The sequence below is a fragment of the Antedon mediterranea genome, chromosome 1 (genome assembly GCF_964355755.1).
Source record: "Antedon mediterranea chromosome 1, ecAntMedi1.1, whole genome shotgun sequence".
NCBI classification, from domain to species: domain Eukaryota; kingdom Metazoa; phylum Echinodermata; class Crinoidea; order Comatulida; family Antedonidae; genus Antedon; species Antedon mediterranea.
In genome coordinates this window covers 6,674,502-6,688,364 of record NC_092670.1, presented here as the reverse complement: position 1 = coordinate 6,688,364, position 13,863 = coordinate 6,674,502, and the positions used below count along the sequence as shown (strand labels likewise).

General features: G+C 37.0%; 3 protein-coding genes and 2 non-coding genes across 5 annotated transcripts; 3 read left to right on the top strand and 2 right to left on the bottom strand.

Annotated features, from left to right (window-relative positions):
- Trnad-auc (transfer RNA aspartic acid (anticodon AUC)) lies at positions 1–72 on the top strand. Its single transcript has one exon. It is a non-coding gene; the product is annotated as a tRNA-Asp (tRNA).
- Positions 73–364: 292 nt separating this feature from the next.
- Trnad-auc (transfer RNA aspartic acid (anticodon AUC)) lies at positions 365–436 on the top strand. Its single transcript has one exon. It is a non-coding gene; the product is annotated as a tRNA-Asp (tRNA).
- A 4,060-nt stretch (positions 437–4,496) lies between these two features.
- Positions 4,497–6,540, top strand: LOC140054936 (uncharacterized). The gene has a single exon (XM_072100074.1). The coding sequence runs from the start codon at positions 4,669–4,671 to the stop codon at positions 6,526–6,528; it is 1,860 nt and encodes a 619-aa protein (XP_071956175.1). The 5' UTR covers positions 4,497–4,668; the 3' UTR covers positions 6,529–6,540.
- Positions 6,541–10,533: 3,993 nt separating this feature from the next.
- On the bottom strand, positions 10,534–11,856 carry LOC140040641 (uncharacterized protein F54H12.2-like). Its single transcript, XM_072086724.1, has one exon. The coding sequence runs from the start codon at positions 11,854–11,856 to the stop codon at positions 10,534–10,536; it is 1,323 nt and encodes a 440-aa protein (XP_071942825.1).
- A 1,197-nt stretch (positions 11,857–13,053) lies between these two features.
- Positions 13,054–13,473, bottom strand: LOC140040634 (uncharacterized). The gene has a single exon (XM_072086713.1). The coding sequence runs from the start codon at positions 13,471–13,473 to the stop codon at positions 13,054–13,056; it is 420 nt and encodes a 139-aa protein (XP_071942814.1).
- Between the last annotated feature and the right edge of the window lie 390 nt (positions 13,474–13,863).

The window sequence follows — 13,863 nt, the reverse complement described above, 5'->3', positions numbered from 1 at the left end:
GCCCCAGTGGTCTAATGGTTAGGACATCTGCATATCAAGCAGGCGGTCCGAGTTCGAGTCTCGGTTGGGGCGACTTTTTCTCATTCTCACAGATTTCCTCATCTTTATCGTTTCAAATTAATTAATTAAATTTCAGTATATCACCGGGCGGTTTCGAATTACTGTTCATTGCCTAATGTGTTTATATATATAAAAGTATCTCTTCGGAGATCCCGCCTCGTGAATAAAAATACTGAAAGATGAGGGCGTATCAATTTGATCTCTGTTGTGCGTGCGTACAACTGAGGACTAGTGCTGTTCCGCCGTACCACGCCGAGAATGTTAAAGAGTCGCTATCCAATCGAGTTTGAACAATACCATGAAAGCCCCAGTGGTCTAATGGTTAGGACATCTGCATATCAAGCAGGCGGTCCGAGTTCGAGTCTCGGTTGGGGCGACTTTTTCTCATTCTCACAGATTTCCTCATCTTTATCGTTTCAAATTAATTAATTAAATTTCAGTATATCACCGGGCGGTTTAGAATTAATGTTCATTGCCTCTTGTGTTTTTATATATATATATATATATATATATATATATAAATCCAAAGGCAAATTACTGAAATAAATGACAATGCTGTGGGTATCAGTGGCTGGATCTCAATGGAGATACAAAAATAAAAGCGAAAAGCTAAATCAAAACGATAAAGTAAACAGCCAGAAAAGTTAGCAGAGCTTTCGGGCAACACTAGCCCTTCATCAGTGCAAGTGAAGGAATTTGGATAACGTCATATATATATATATATATATATATAAGTAGTATATGTAGGACTTCAGACCCGAATGGAATGTCATACCCCCCAGGGCATATTTCATATTTCTATTGTTTAATTTCCAGGTATTGTAATAATAATTAGTGAAAGGTCACTCTTTGTACCAGACCCGAAAGGAATGTCATATCCCTAGGGTATATATTATATTTTCTATTGTTTAATTTCCTGTTATTGTAATATTAATTAGCGAAAGGTCATTCTTTGTTAGAGAAGGGGGTTTGTTATTTTGGCGGGGTTTCCGTTTTGGCCTGTGTTATATTCGTAATTAGTAAAGAATTTGTATTTTAAAAAATTAGTGAAAGGTCATTCTTTGTAAGGGGAGGAGTTTTGTTATTTTTTTGCGGGGTTTTTGTTTTGTTTTGGGCCTGTGTTATATTCGTAATTAGTAAAGAATTTGTATTAAAAAAAAAAAAAAAAAAAAAAAAAATAGTGAAAGGTCATTCTTTGTTAGAGAAAGGGGTTTTTGATTAAAAGCTGTTGTAGTTTTATTTCAAATTTTGTTTATAATTTAGTGTTTCAGTGTTACTTGAATAGGTATTGTTAATTAATTTCCAATCGTGTATATATTGTTTGACCACTACAAGGCCTTGAATAATCCTTAACAACTCTCCCAACTGTTATTAATTAATCCGTTTACCGACCCCCGTATTTACGGTTGAAGGCTAGCTCTAATGGTCACTGTTATGGACGGAGTTTCCTAATTATTAAAGAATGTCTGACCAGTCATAATAGTGTAAAGTTCATTGGAAGGTTTAAAAATAATGTAATTTGTTTTTAATTAGTGAAGGTAATTCTTTGTTTGGGGAGTACTATTGTTATTATTTTGACGATTTATCCATTACAATGATCACCTTTGTTTAGTATTAATTAATCCGTCTCAGTGTTTTCGGGTGAAGGCTAAATCTATTGGTCACTATTGTGGGCGGAGCTTCCTAATTATTAAAGAACGTCTGACCAAGCGTAATCGTCTCGAGAAGGTTTATTACTGTTATTAATTAAGCTATTGGTCACTATTGTGGGCGGGGCTTCCTAATTACTAAAGAATGTCTGACCAATCGTAATCGTCGCGGGAAGGTTTTAATAACCGTGTGTTACTTGTTTAGTTCATCATTCATTTACTAATTCTTCAAAGTTTCGGTACCGATTTTTTTCTTCAAAGTTTCACAATGTCTCAATTCGCTTCTTCCTCAACTGATTCTAACGATAGTTTATTTATCGAGTGTCAAAGAGCTGTTGACGCTATAGTTAATCTATCGCGCGCTAATTTATCTGACGATAATATCCCAGATGTGGGTTTACTAGAGGATTTTGTGTTTGGAGACCAGGACTTTGATTTACCGGTCAGTCAAAGTATTTCTGAAACCGGTAGTCTTTCTCTTACGGATATATGTGATAACGCCATAGAGATTGTTCAAGATCTATCGGAAAGTTTAATAATTGATCACGTAGAAGTAAGTGTTTTTTGTTTATTATATTTTTAACGTAATAATTTTTTTCATTACCGTATATAACTCGTAGAGTAGCTAATGTGTAAACGAATGTGCTTCTGCGTTTACAGTACCACCGCGTTTCCTTTCTAATTTTTATTTATTTATTTATTTATTTTATTTATTTTTTGTTTGTTTTCTTTAGTATGGTATTGGTGCACACACCAAATGTTTGAAAATGAGGGAATGTGTTGAGGATAGTGATTCTCAGGAGTCTTCGGTTATTGAGGTAACTATCATTTTATTTTCTTTGCTATTGGTGTTGCTGTATTACATCGTTTATTTCTATTTTTTTACCGTTTTACTTTTTTATTTCAGCCTGTACCGGTACAATACGGGAAAGGAGCCAACAGGAAAAGACCAAGGATAGCCGAAGAAGAAGAAGTTGACGATAATGACAGCGATGAATTGAACCTTGACGAGGTAGATTTGAGTCATTTTTGTAGTATTAACCGCTTAGCTGATAGGATTAACCAGCGTTTTAACGCCACGATTAGCGATTTTACGGTTAAATTTTTTAATGTAGATCATTTAAGTTTAGAGGTGTTCCTTCCCACTCTGTATAGAATTTTCGAACATGTCGTCGATAATCTTTGCATTAACGTGCATGTCGACGACATGCTTCGGATAGTTATTCAAGCTGAGGGGTTGGATACACCCATCTCTATTCCTTTTGGACGGAGGGCCCATCTGACAGCTGATGTTATTTTTGCAGCCATCATGAAGGTCCTTCAGTCCAAAACGGATATATTTATTAATAAAAAATTTAAGTTTAATGTTCTCCATATGAGAATGCCTAGGGGTGGGGGTTATAGAAGAAACGGTATCGACAAACTGCTTAATGCTAAAAGCATAATTAAGATTAAGAATGATGGTAACGAAACTATCTGCTGCGCACGCGCAATTGTCACGGGTATTTCTATGCTCGAAGACAAAATTAATAACGTTACTAGGTGGAATAATGTTAGACAGGGTAAAGGTGAGCAAAAAACAGCCGCCCTTCATTTACTAAGAGATTCGGGGGTTAGGGAGCAAACTTGCGGCATCGAGGAATTAAAAAAGATGCAATCCAAATTACCAAATTATCAAATTATTGTCCTTTCTAAAGACAATTTAAATTCTGTAATTTTTAGCGGCGATTATCGTAAGAAGCAGATATATCTTTACCATCATTCTAATCATTATGATCTTATAACGACTATGACAGGCTTTTTAAAAGTTTTTTATTTTTGTGATAGATGTTTTACAGGTTATATACACAAGTATTCTCACAAGTGTCAATACACGTGCGTACTCTGTAAGCATCACGAATGTGACCCTTCTATTAACGTATCTGTAAATAATACTGTAGAGTGTAAAGAGTGCAATAGATTTTTTAAAAACCAGCAATGTTTCACCAATCATAAAAAATCTCCTGATTCTAAAAAAGTTTCAGTATGTGACAAAATTAAAAATTGTTCAACTTGTGATAGGATCATTCAAAAAGATCACAATTGTCAAAACCGTTTTTGTAGAATTTGTCGGACTTTCGTTTCATACGATCATCAATGCTACATGGAACCGGTTGTAGCCCCTAAACATGCTGAAAAAAAGTTTAAGAATCAGGAGGACCAAAAAAAGGCTGTCGCTAAATATTTCTTTTTTGATTTTGAATGCACGCAAGAAACTGGCGAACACAAACCAAATTTATGCGTTCTTCAAAAAACTTGTCTTAATTGTATCGATGGTGCTAATGACTCTGCCGAGTGTGACGTGTGTGGGGAGAAATCAATGACTTTTCACGGGGAGACTGCATGCGTAGATTTCTGCAATTACATTTTTAACGAATACAAATATAATCATAACATTACGTGTATCGCTCACAACCTCCAGGGCTACGATAGTTACTTCGTGCTCGAGTACCTATACAAAAACTGTATTGTACCAGATATGATTGCACGCGGTGGTAAACCTATTTCAATTAAGGTTAAAGAAACGAGTATCCGATTCATTGATTCCCTTTCATTTCTACCCATGTCTCTATCCAAATTACCCAAAACTTTTGGCATCTCCGAGCTAAAAAAAGGTTACTTTCCTCATTATTTCAATACTTTAGAAAATAAAAATTACGTAGGTCCTTATCCCGATTCTTCCACCTATTCCCCCGATAAAATGACTACTTCAGGCCGAGATTCGTTCTTTAAATGGTATAATCAGAAAATTGTAACTAATCAAATTTTCAATCTCCAAAAAGAACTCGTCGAGTATTGCATCAGCGATGTGGATATTCTCAGAAAGTGTTGTCTTACTTTTAGGCATCTTTTTTTGAAAGTAACTACATCGCCGAAAAACCCTCTACTCGGAGGCGTTGACCCCTTTTCAAATAATTTAATGACAATTGCCTCGGCGTGTAATCACGTCTTTTCTAGAAATTTTTTAAAACCATCCACCATCGCTTTATTTCCTCCATCAGGGTATCTAACAACCGTTAACCATTCTCACTCTAGCATGGAATGGTTGTGCTACGAGTCGCATAAAAGGGGGGTCTTTATCCATCATGCGAGAAATGGAGGGGAAAAAATGTTTGGGCCTTACTTTGTCGACGGCGCATGTTTAGAAAACAAAATTATTTTTGAATTTATGGGTTGTTTGTTCCACGGGTGCCAAGATTGTTATAGATCCGATTCCATTAACCCCTTCACTAACGAAACCATGTTGGAATGCTTTGTCAAGACAAGCAAGAAAACACGGTTTCTGAAGGAGCAATTTCCAGATTTTGATTACGTCGAAATTTGGGGACACGAATGGAAACGGATCAAACAATCGCTGGCCCCTAACATTAAATCTATCGTCTCCAAAGTTCCTTTCATTAGGAAAACTTTGAATCCAAGAGACGCGTTTTTTGGTGGGAGGACTAATGCCAGTTGTTTGTTCTATAAGGTAAAACCGGGTGAAGAAATTAATTACATCGATTATACTTCCTTGTACCCTTATGTAAATAAATACGGTACCTACCCCGTAGGACATCCTGAAATCGATGATCGCAAAGACATGTCCACAGATATCAACGAATATTTCGGTTTGATAAAGTGTACTATCGAAGCGCCTAAAAATTTATTCCATCCAGTCTTACCTTATAGATCAAACGGTAAATTAATGTTTGCTCTCTGTAGAACATGCGTCGATTCTCAACAACAAACCGCTTGCAATCATTCTGGTACAGATAGAGAATTTACAGGTTCTTGGGCAACGATCGAGGTCGCTAAAGCCGTGGAGGTTGGGTACGAGATACGTAAAGTTCACGTAGTATGGCACTTTAAAAATAAAAGCGCGTACTCTGCAGATTCTTCCTCGTCCGGTCTATTTGCCTCTTACATTAACACATTTTTAAAATTGAAACAAGAAGCTTCGGGTTGGCCTGAATGGTGTAAAACGCCCGAAGATAAACAAAAATATATTTCGGACTATCGAACCGTAGAAGGTATCGACTTGAATCATGACGACATTGCGTACAATCCTGGGCTTCGATCTCTGGCCAAATTAATGCTAAATAGTTTTTGGGGTAAATTTGGTCAGCGTGAAAATCTCACGAGAATTAAATATACGCAAGATCCTAACGAGGTTTACGATATTTTATCGAACCCACGGGTAGTCGTTCATGATCTAAATTTTGTTAATGATGATTTGGCTGAAATAAAATACGAAGACGAGGAACAATTTGTTGAAGTTAACCGAAAGGTTAACGTTGTCATTGCCGCATTTACCACTGCGCTAGCGCGTTTAAAATTATACGAGCTGTTGGAGAAATTACAGGAACGTGTCCTGTATTACGATACCGACAGCGTAATCTACGTGTCAAAACCCGGGGTTTGGGACCCTCCCCTGGGCGACTACTTGGGTCAGTTAACGACCGAGGTCGACCCTAAAGACGGTAAGTACATCGAGTCCTTTGTTTCTGGGGGGGCTAAGAACTACGCCTATAAATTGGATACAGGGAAGACCGTTTGTAAAGTTAAAGGTTTTACCCTTAATTTTACAAACGCTCAGAAAATTAACTTTGTCACCGTCTCCAATATGGTAAGAGGTATTGGTCCTAATACAATTAAGACAGTTGAGAAGAATCGCATAACGCGCAAGCCAAAAACACGTAAGATAGTCAACGAAACATCGACTAAAGACTATCGAATCGTGTACGATAAAAGAATTATTATCGAAAATTATCGTACAGTTCCTTACGGTTATGTTTGGTAAATCACTGCAATAAATTTCATCTCTTTTTCTTTTAAAATATAACTTACTTTTTTTTTTTTTATATATAAATAATTAATTGTTACTTTTTATGTAATTTCATGCACTCAATTTCCTTTATAAATTCGTTTTCTTTTTTGTAGCTTAAGCAAAATATATTTGTAGTTTTAATGTAAATATTTTTATACATGTTTTTAATCAAATTTTCTTTTAATTTTGTTTATAAAGTCGGTACCGTTTCTCTGTTAGTAGATTAAGTAAATATATTTTGTAATTTTAATTTAAATATTTTTTACATTTGAATTCTTATGTCGTTACCGTTTCCTTTTTTTTTTGTAGTTTAAGCAAATTATATTTTAAGTTTTAATGTAAATATTTTTTATACATTTTCAATTTTGTTTATAAAGTTTATAAAGTCGATACCGTTTCTATTTTTGTAGATAAAGTAAATATATTTTGTAATTTTAATTTAAATATTTTTTCCTTTTGAATTCTTATATCGTTACCGTTTCAAATTTATTTTTGTAAATAATTATTTTCTTTATCATAATTTTGTTTTACGAGAAATAAATGTATACACCGTACTTGTTTATAATATTATATACTTGTCTGTTTCTTAACGTAGACGACGACGATGACGACGACAACAACAACAACAAAAGACATGCGTAGTGTTGACTGTATTTTTATTTTATCCTATCCAATATAAATATTGTAATCTCTCCTCTTCCTTGTTTAAATATTTTATTTATCCAATGTCACCAAACAGTTTGTTCCAGCAAGGCTATACAAATGCCTACTAGTCAGTCGATCAAGTACCATGCTCTGTTAATTCCTAGCTTCTTACTACACAGAACAAGTTCCTATAAATAATAATAATAATAATAATAAATAAAAGATAATGTAAAAAAAAAAAACACTTAATTACTAAAATGAGAATAACAAGAAAAAGAAATTTACTTACCAAATCACTGTCGTTACAAAGTTCCAATAAAGAAAACTTTTCCTTCACAAATTCGCAGGATATGCGTTTAACGATTTCTAATTCTAAATCAGTATCACACTGTATCGCAACACGTGCGCACACTGAAATTCCTGTCACGAGTCTACCGACGTGTATATTTTGGTCTATCATCATTTCTTTCAACACACTATCCAACGTCTCCGTAGTAATGTCTTTACACAATGCAATCAAACCATACTTTTTCTCCACCTCGTTACAAAGGCGAATAGTACTATAAAGGATTGGGGAGTCCCACACAACTACCCCCGTTAATTTATATTCAATGTACGATAAAGTCAGTTTTTCCAAATCTGCCATTTCTCTCTCTACTAGTATACAGACGCTAATGACGTTGGAATTGATTTTTTAGGTTTTGATATACAATCATTTGTTAACGTAATTATCATTATTAAGCTCCTATTGGTTTATAATATCGGCCCTCTCTCTCTCTCTTTCATTAGTTGACAGTTTTTAAAATAGAGTGATGTGGATAAGGAACCCCCCTCGTTATAAAATACCGATATACAAAAGCTATGACTCATTGAAACTGAAGATGACGTGTGTACTGGTAACCCCCTTCACCGCCGTAATTAGCGGACCGACCTCATCGGGAAAATCATATTTCGTGAAGCAGTTATTGGAAAGTAATTATTTCGACAAGCCGTTCGATGACATCACGTGGTGTTATGGGGAATATCAGCCCCTTTTCACCAAACTGAGCGGGTCTATTAACAACATTCAATTTATAGAGGGGATACCTATGGATTCGATAGAAACGATGGAACCGTCAAAAAACCATTTAGTAATCATCGATGATTTAATGACCGAGTGTAGCCGCGATAAAAGAGTAGTAAACATGTTTACAAAGGGATCGCATCATAGAAACATTTCGGTTATATTCATTATGCAAAACTTTTTTTACGGTTCTAAAGAAATCCGCACCATTACTTTAAACGCTCACTACATAATACTATTTAAAAACCCTCGGGATAAATCACAAATAGCTAATCTATCTAAACAAATGTACCCCGGTAAAGGACGTTTTTTACAGGAGGCTTTTGAAGACGCTACCCGCGTACCGTACGGTTTTCTTTTAATCGATCTAAAAGCAAATACCCCTGAGGAAATGAGGGTTAGAAGTAACATATTTTCAAAAACCAATCACTTTGTTTACGTGCCTAGAATATAAAACGCAGCCTGTACCGTTCTATTTATTCATTTACCTATTTACCAACATCATGTCGAAACGTATCAAAAAGAACGCTGAAACTATTCGTTTCCTAGCCCACTGTTCACCGCGTCAAAGAAAAATTATCTTGGAAAACGCGGACGATCAACTGGTGACGGCTTTGTGCGAATGCGCAATGAATGTTTTAAAAGGTCGAGTGCAAGTATCCAACGCTCACAAGAAGAAGTTGGTTCGGTACAAGAAACACATGCGTGATATTACCAATAAAAGCATTTCGCCTCTCAAGAGAAAACGTTTACTTATTCAAAAGGGCGGCTTCCTCGGTCTTATATTACAACCGATTCTACAAACATTGGGTAGTTTACTATTGAAATAATGCAGCATACCAAGAAAATGATATTGATACCTCAAGAACTGGCAAATACGGCTTTGTACAGTAAACGTTACGAGAAAAATCACGAGACAATCACTTCTGGGTTAGATAATTCTATGAAGGGTATACTCGAAAGGGATGACTTGCACGATTACGATAAAATTACCATGTACAATCAAGTACTTCAACGATATTTAAATAAAGAGAAACCCGTAAATAACCCTTCACCTATGAGCTTGAACGTACAACAAACAGGAAACGTTGAAATAAACGAAAATGGCGCAGAATCTAAAGAAGATTATACGGACTCTATATCTAAAGAAATACTACAAAGTATGCCCTCATCGTTGAAATCCAAAACAAAAACATTTCTGGACCGGCTAGACCGTTACCGGAAGATGGGTGTAATTGATTGGTCAAGATACGGTGAACTACTAATCGAAGGACAAATGGTAAAGGGGAGTAATTTACTCGATTTGACAAAAGATATAATACAAGAAAAGAAAGGATTTGAACCTATAGGCTGGAGGGATTTTATAACGGTATTGGCGAAATTGAACACCCCAGAAAGTTTGATTGGGAATCCTACAAGACGTCGTACCTTACAAAGAATTAAATCGAGCGGTACACCCCCTCACGCACTACCTAAACGAAAGAATGAGGAGGACTATGACTTCAGTGAAGATGATGATGAGGATGAAAAACTTACCTTTCGAGCGCTTGCTAAGAGGCGTTCAACTAGACAACCTAAACCTAAATGGTTAAATTTTTAAAAAACATTAATCTTTATGTACTATAATGAGGAAAGGAATAGAATAAAAAGGAAATAAATAAAATAGACTCGAATTTGTTGTTGTAGTCACTCGATAAATAAAACGTCCAAAACATATCCATTTTAAAAAAACAATTTTTATTTACTACGCATTCAATAACATTTTGACAAATTGTACTTTAATATATTCACTATCGTATACGGGTAAGTTAACATCGTATCGACGTTTTACAAAATCATTGACGAACCAATCATTGGATGGTTTATCTTTACCAAACATATTTACTATCGTGGACGTATCCACTCTTCTACATTATGAAGAATATAAAAAATACAATACTGTCCGCATACCGTAGACAAGGGCGCTTGTAACGCTTTATCGTTAAATGTCCAACTTTCTACAGAGTTATCGAGAAAATTAACAAAATGATTACTATAGTAATTTGGAGGGTTCCCAAAAGAATCGAAAAATTCACCTTTGTTTAAGTTGTTAAAAAAGAAAGCTACCCAATGCGAACCGTTTTGATTGCTAGGCTCAACGTTTGCTATGTAAGCTCTAGGATATCCCGTATGCCCTAAAGGTAACAAGTCAGACGGGTACACCCCTCGAAAGTATCCACTAGCCAACGGATCTGATTTAATTAACCTCAATAGTTGTATCGTGTTCATAATTAAAAATCTATAATTACGTTACGAGACTTGTCAATTTTTATGATTGAATCAAATTCTGAATAAACTAAAATGTTGATGGTCTCGGTCAAAGCCGTAGAAAACTGAATTTCTAAACGTATATTTCCTTGCCGAATTAGATTAAAATGTCCGGCATTTGCCAAATCGGGAGTCAGGTCAAAAGCAAACAACGAATAGCCTTTAGGATAATCGTCTCTAGAAATCTGATTTCCGGTATCCTGGAACAACGTGTTAGAACCCGAAAATAGACTCTGATACGCCAGCATGTAGTTGCCTCCGTCTTCGAACGTTGGTTTTAACGGTTTCCACGGTACTTGCTCACCGTCAATATATAGAGCCAGGAAATTGGTGTTGAAATGTTGAAAATTGTAGGGATTCTTCTCGTAGCTACCGTTGAATGCTTCGGTGGTCACCAGTCCTACAACCAGACGTTTCGGTAGATTACCGTTGTACAGCGATTCCCTCGTAAACGATAGATTCCCGCGCGGTATAGTTAATGTCTTGACCTCAACGCGACGCAGCGGGTATTTGGCCGGACCGCGTTCCAGAGCTTTTGCGTGGGCTAGCGCGATAGACGGGTTCAGGCGGACCTTGCGAACAAACAAGGACGCGTCTTCCAGGCGGATCTTAAAACCGGCCGCGGCATCTGAAGACATGAGACTAAATGCGTTTTTACTTCGATGCAGTTTAATTTTGACATCTACACCGTTGAGCATCATCCGATCTTGGAAAAATATATCGCAATGAATAGGTCCAATCAAGTCGACAAAACGACTACCACCAATGTATTGAGCCCGTTTTTTAAGACCTTTATTCACCGCATTTTCGGCTAGCGTAGGGTCAGCTACATCCATTTTACCTGCCGTGTCTTTATGAAACAACCCACCCGTGAGGTGTGTATTCTTGGCATCGGATCCATAAGTCAGTAATGTTTCAATTAATGCCCTATACGAATAAGTATTTGTCGAAGGGGTAATCAACCTCTCGTTCAAAGAAACGTCAACTTCGCTAAACAATGATTGCAAAAGTAAATTGGCAGGGCCTACCGGATCGGCGGGCTGGAGATCGGTTCCGTCTTGTTTAGTAATTTTTAGTTTAACATTAAGCATCGTCTGCGACAAATCCATGTATTCCTCGCTGGACCCTTGTATGTTGAATTGCAAGGGGCCCACGTCGGTGATGCTGTTGAAAGGGTGATATTGCACCCATTGTCCTTTGGTTATACTAGTCTGTGTCGGTGGTACAGAAAACAAGTCCAATTCCGATTTTAAACACTCGCACGAGTGATTGTGTACAAAAGCCATTTTTTAGATATCGAATATATCGGAGGATCTTCTTACTCTCTTTGCGTTCGATCGACTGATGCCTTTACGCTTACGTTTTCTCTTTTTATTCACCCTACCGTTACCATTTTGGGAAACGATACGTTGACCCGCCTGAGTAAATCTGCGTTTTGCAGCTTGTTTAACGCTTTTACCGCTCAGAACATCTCCCACTAATTCGCCACCCGTGCGCAATGCTTGTTTTCCGAGAGCCTTTGCACCTTTCTTTAGCAGCGGTACAGCCTGTTTAAAGAGACCGGACAAGATACCTCCCAACCCGAACCCTCTTTGATTGTACGACCCTTGGAACACCGGTATATCGATACCTCCAGCCTGTCTGACGTAGTAATCTTCGTAATCATCTGCCCCCATCTTTATTTATTTGTTGTTGTTTTTTTTAAACGAGGTACGACGATCTGGCCTGTCTGAAATGTAGTTTAGCGAGAACCCTTCCTCGTTGAAATGATACCTTTTCTCCCGTGTCGTTTCTTATATCTATAAGGATGGTATCGATATCTTTTTTCACCACCCTTTTGTATTGAGGACTAGCAAACGTATGTCCGACATTTTTCTTCATGTTTGATTCTCTGGTTTGTAGCGCTTTCAAAATAGGGACGCTCGCGTCTCCAACTCGTTGAGATTCGATTATATCGGTGTACAAAAACAACGTCGGCACTCTGTGATGAATGTACGCGGGTCTAGAACCGTGTGTAATAGATCCTCGGGGAATCGATGATTCGTCCATACCGAGTAATATGGGTAATCCATTTAATAGCGTAACTGATGCTTCTTTGGCGGTTTCCACGTTAATCACTTCTTTAATTGAGCTGAACCGAAATCTCACTTTGGACTGTAACGACTTTGAAACCAAAACCTCGTTAAGAGCATCAATCACTTTACCTCCGGTTGAATAAAACCCTGGGGCTATAGCTATTTCGATCGACGAGTCTTCTTCTTCTAATTCGTTATCGCTTATATTCACCAGCAATTTATTGTTGGTATCGTCGACGTTATACCACGTGTGGGGATAATAAATTTCGCTTAAACCAACCTCCCATTCACCGTACAAATGAATAGGCTCCGCCAGCTTGGTCGTGTATCTCGTAAGAGTATTTTCGGGAAAACAGTTCATGGAACTGTTGCTAGGTAAGAGGACGTAAAACTGAGCCGTCATGATGTTTACCGGGCAATATTCTGAACCCAACTGTTGAACTTGGCCGGATAACCTAACCACTTAACGAAATATTCCGTTTTCCCTCCTCGTTTTCTTTTCTTTATTACTTCTTCCACGCGATACGTATCCTTGTCGCTTTTGGATACTTTTTGCAATTCCTTTTCGTAAAAAGTACCTTCTATGATTTCGCCGTCCCAATCCTCCAGTTTATATGTGGGAACGGTCGAACCGGTACGCTTACGTATCCTAAATATCTCCTCCGTCCAGTTTGCCAGGTAACCTTTCTCGAAAGGCATTTTGTATCTACTTATTCGTACTTTATTACCCTCTTTGAACTTGGGCCGAACTTGTTTCTTTTGCTTCATTTTATACAGATTTTCCCAAACTTCATGTTCGTTATCTTTTGTAACCTGTGAGGGCGCCATACCGATTGATCTGTGTTTAGAATTATTGTAACTCGATACCAATTTTGGAAGTACGTCTATATATTTTCGAGTAGCTTTTGATGTAAAGTATCTCCACATCCTAGTTTTCAACGATCTATTGAATCTTTCCACGATGCTAGCTTTTGTTTCGTTATTGGTAGTGAAAAAATGTATATTCAACGATTTTAGGAGCGCTTGAACTTTACGATTAGTAAACTCTGTACCTTTATCAGTGTGAATTTTTAATGGCTTTCTTTTTCCAGATAATAGTTTTTTCATAGCAGTAAGCATAGAATCGGCAGATTTATTCTTTATAGGTAAAACCCGGCCCATGCATATTTACTAAGTACGTCTATACACGTAATAAGAAACGTGTTTTGTTTATTATAC

Excerpts from the sequence above, each read along its gene's own strand:
- LOC140054936 (XM_072100074.1), top strand. The coding sequence starts at position 4,669 with ATGACAATTGCCTCGGCGTGTAATCACGTCTTTTCTAGAAATTTTTTA.
- LOC140040641 (XM_072086724.1), bottom strand. The coding sequence starts at position 11,856 with ATGGCTTTTGTACACAATCACTCGTGCGAGTGTTTAAAATCGGAATTG.
- LOC140040634 (XM_072086713.1), bottom strand. The coding sequence starts at position 13,473 with ATGGCGCCCTCACAGGTTACAAAAGATAACGAACATGAAGTTTGGGAA.